At 38.0% G+C, this 2,886-nt stretch overlaps 1 protein-coding gene across 2 annotated transcripts; it reads left to right on the plus strand.

The window, feature by feature from the left end:
- The first annotated feature begins 363 nt into the window (after positions 1–363).
- On the plus strand, positions 364–1,932 carry LOC110114773. Of its 2 annotated transcripts, none has more exons than XM_020847767.2 (4): positions 364–524; positions 667–859; positions 953–1,016; positions 1,153–1,932. In XM_020847767.2, exons 2-4 carry the CDS (start codon positions 705–707, stop codon positions 1,450–1,452), a joined length of 519 nt encoding a protein of 172 aa, XP_020703426.1. In that variant the 5' UTR covers positions 364–524; positions 667–704; the 3' UTR covers positions 1,453–1,932. The 2 variants fall into 2 exon arrangements, with proteins under 2 accessions (XP_020703426.1, XP_020703435.1); XM_020847776.2 differs by having other exon boundaries at positions 369–524; positions 682–859.
- Positions 1,933–2,886: the final 954 nt, after the last annotated feature.

A 2,886-nucleotide genomic window follows, 5' to 3' on the forward strand; every position in this document is an offset into this window, starting at 1 on the left:
CTGTAGAAAAGCACCGTTCGCTTAAATGCAATGGTAAATTTCATTTTTTATTTTACTTGCAGAAGGTAAGGAAAAGTTGAAGAACTTTTTCTTTACTTCTTTCGCGTTGAGTTTTATTTGTAAGTTTTTGCTGAAATTTGTGTTTTCTTTATTGGATTTCTGCTCAAAATTGTATAAACATTTCAGTAGTTTGCTGTAAAATTGTTATCAATAAAAGAAAGCCTGCTTTTACAAAAACTCTAATGCTGTGGAAAAATTGAATTTTCATATCAAAGGTATCATTTGAAAAGTTTTTAAAAAGATAATTGTTTGCTTGCACGATATAAATATAATAAAATTTAAATATCAAATTATTAAAATCATCCAAATGGAAGCTTACAAAATCGACTTAAAAGCTAGGTTGATTCCTATCTCCTTTATAAGATACCCGTCTCAGCCCTTTCGTTCGTCTCCTTCCACTCTCGCTCTGTGAGCTCGGGCGTCCGTTATCAGCCTTATCGTCTTTTCTAAGAGAGGCAGCAAAGGTTCCTCTCTCTCTCTCTGGATTTGCCTCAAACACTTGAGCCTTTCTTAGCCATATGCCCCTTGTCTTCCTCCAAAAACAATTAAAATCCTACGTTTCCTCGGTTGTGATTTAATTTAAATCCCGTTTCTTTTTCATTACAGTCGTTCTAACTGCAGATCCGGAGGAGTTTATCGAAAATATGAACAACTACGCTATGCAGACGAACGCTTTCGCTGCCTCCCGTGAACATCTCGGCGCCGGCGACCGCAAATCACCGGTTCTCTGCCCGAAACCTCGCCGGCTAGGTTATCTTCCTGCCCCCGAAGTCGCTCGTCCTCTCCGGTGGCAAACCAGGTATTTTTTTTTCTACCACTTATTTTTTTCTACCCTTCGTAATTCGTCTCTTTCTTGAAATATCTGATCTATTTTCTTCTTATCCTCCTCCAGCCATCAAGCGGAACCCTGCGGTTCCAAGCCCGGCCTAGAGTTCGTCGATTACTTTCTACCAAAGGTATAATTTTAATGATACCAAATCCTTAAAAAAAATAATTTTGCTTCTCAGTCCAAGTAAAAATCATTTCTTGTTCCTGATCAAAATCGTCAAAAAGGTGTAATTTTTAATCATCTATGATATGCTTTTTTTCTAGGGAGGGGAATCCTTATCGATGTCACCTCCGTTCTTCTGCGGCTCCCCGCCAAGCCGAGCTGGGAATCCTGTGGTGCACGACGCCCTGTTCTTTGAGAACCGGCCAGTCGGTCCACTTCCGTCGCCCTTGACGGCGGCGTTAGCCGGCGGAATCGCCGCCTCGTCACCGATATCGCCACGGAACTCCGGTAACTGCGCCAGGACAAATATTGCCTTGAAGCCGGCAGCGGTCAGAATCGAGGGTTTTGATTGCCTCGGTGGCGGCGGCCGCCGTGGATGCAGTATCACCGCCGTCGCTTAAAAAGCTCGCCGGCGTTTTAACCGCACCGGCGATCTCTTTTCCTCGTTGACGGAAGATCCGTACAAAAGGAAGAGAGGAAGAGGATTAACTTGATTTAGTAGAAAGATATAAAGTAAAAGAAGAAATTACTGAAGAGCTTTTGAGATCCAAGGGGAACAAGAAAAAAAAAATGAAATGTTTCCTTGTTGTAAAATTATGACAGTCTCGAGGGGTTTTTCACCTCGTGCCTCCTCTAACCTGTAATTTTGTTTGTAGATATGAATAATAGAGGGGGATGAGTTTTTTGTTTTTGTATCGTTTTTTAAAGTTTGTGAGGTGATTTTTTGTTTAGCAGGCTGGTAAGGGGGAAGGAGTCCTTTAATTTTGTGTTTTTGGCGTGAGGATGTAATTTATATAATGGGGTTCTGAATATTTTCATAAAGAATGGTTTGTTTTTGTATATTGTTGATGTAAATAAAAAGGAACTTGTCTTATTGTTAACCCGTTCTGCGCTGAATAATATATACTCAATTGTGTTTTTTGGAAAACATACCAATATATGCTTTATTATTTTGCTGGTGAGGCTGAGCAAGTTTGAGTGTAGATAAGATAAAAAATTTTGATGAGATATCTTTATTCAAAATAAATTTAATGCACTTTAAAAATTTTCAATCTTTTTTTAATTTTTTTTTTATTGGGCATGAATCAAGATAAATTTTATTTAAACTTTAAAAATTAAGTTTGGGACTATTAAAAGTTTGATTCAAGTGAAGATTTGTTTAAATGAACATCTCAAAAATAAAAACTATCCTACACAAAAGTTGTTTAATCAGAGTACTAATCAAGGAGCTGAAGTGCAAAATAAAATTTTAAAAATGTTATAATTTAAATGAATGAGCAAATGATCTCTAAGTGAGGCATGTTTATAGTTGTATCAAGTGGCTTGATGAGTCAAATCCAACTAGCCCAAGATTGCTCAAGTTCAACATCATTAAGGCAAATAAATGGTGATTGAATGCTTCGTGATCAAGTAAATTATTAATGGAATTCGATAGAGAGCTGTTGATATTCTACATATTTATTAAGCACGTTCTTTTAATAATCTTTAAATTAACCCCCACTACATAAAAGAAAGGGTATCAGTCAATATAGATTTAAGAGAGTTCTAAGGCCTAAAGAATCTCAGGTATCTACCTACCAACATTGCCAACAACCCCTCCCCAACCGATTATTGTCGAGTATTTCACCGTCCTGTCTCTACCTTCAAACATCTCGTGGCCACCACCACTGGACTTTTGCCAGCCAATACCCATTGTCAAACCATTACCACCCAATTGTCGACATCCGACTTTCATCACCACACTATCATCATCACATCTCTATAGACTGACGACCACATATATAATTTTACCGACATCTCTAGAGATTGACGACCACAGATATAATTTTACCGAT

This window comes from Dendrobium catenatum, unplaced genomic scaffold, assembly GCF_001605985.2.
Source record: "Dendrobium catenatum unplaced genomic scaffold, ASM160598v2 original_scaffold_215515, whole genome shotgun sequence".
Taxonomy (NCBI): Eukaryota; Viridiplantae; Streptophyta; class Magnoliopsida; order Asparagales; family Orchidaceae; genus Dendrobium; species Dendrobium catenatum.

What these genes read in the sequence shown, in the direction of transcription:
- LOC110114773 (XM_020847767.2), top strand. Translation starts at nt 705, where the DNA reads ATGAACAACTACGCTATGCAGACGAACGCTTTCGCTGCCTCCCGTGAA. An exon ending in CCTCTCCGGTGGCAAACCAG is followed by an intron (nt 860 to 952) that starts GTATTTTTTTTT and finishes ATCCTCCTCCAG; the next exon opens with CCATCAAGCGGAACCCTGCG. An exon ending in TCGATTACTTTCTACCAAAG is followed by an intron (nt 1,017 to 1,152) that starts GTATAATTTTAA and finishes CTTTTTTTCTAG; the next exon opens with GGAGGGGAATCCTTATCGAT.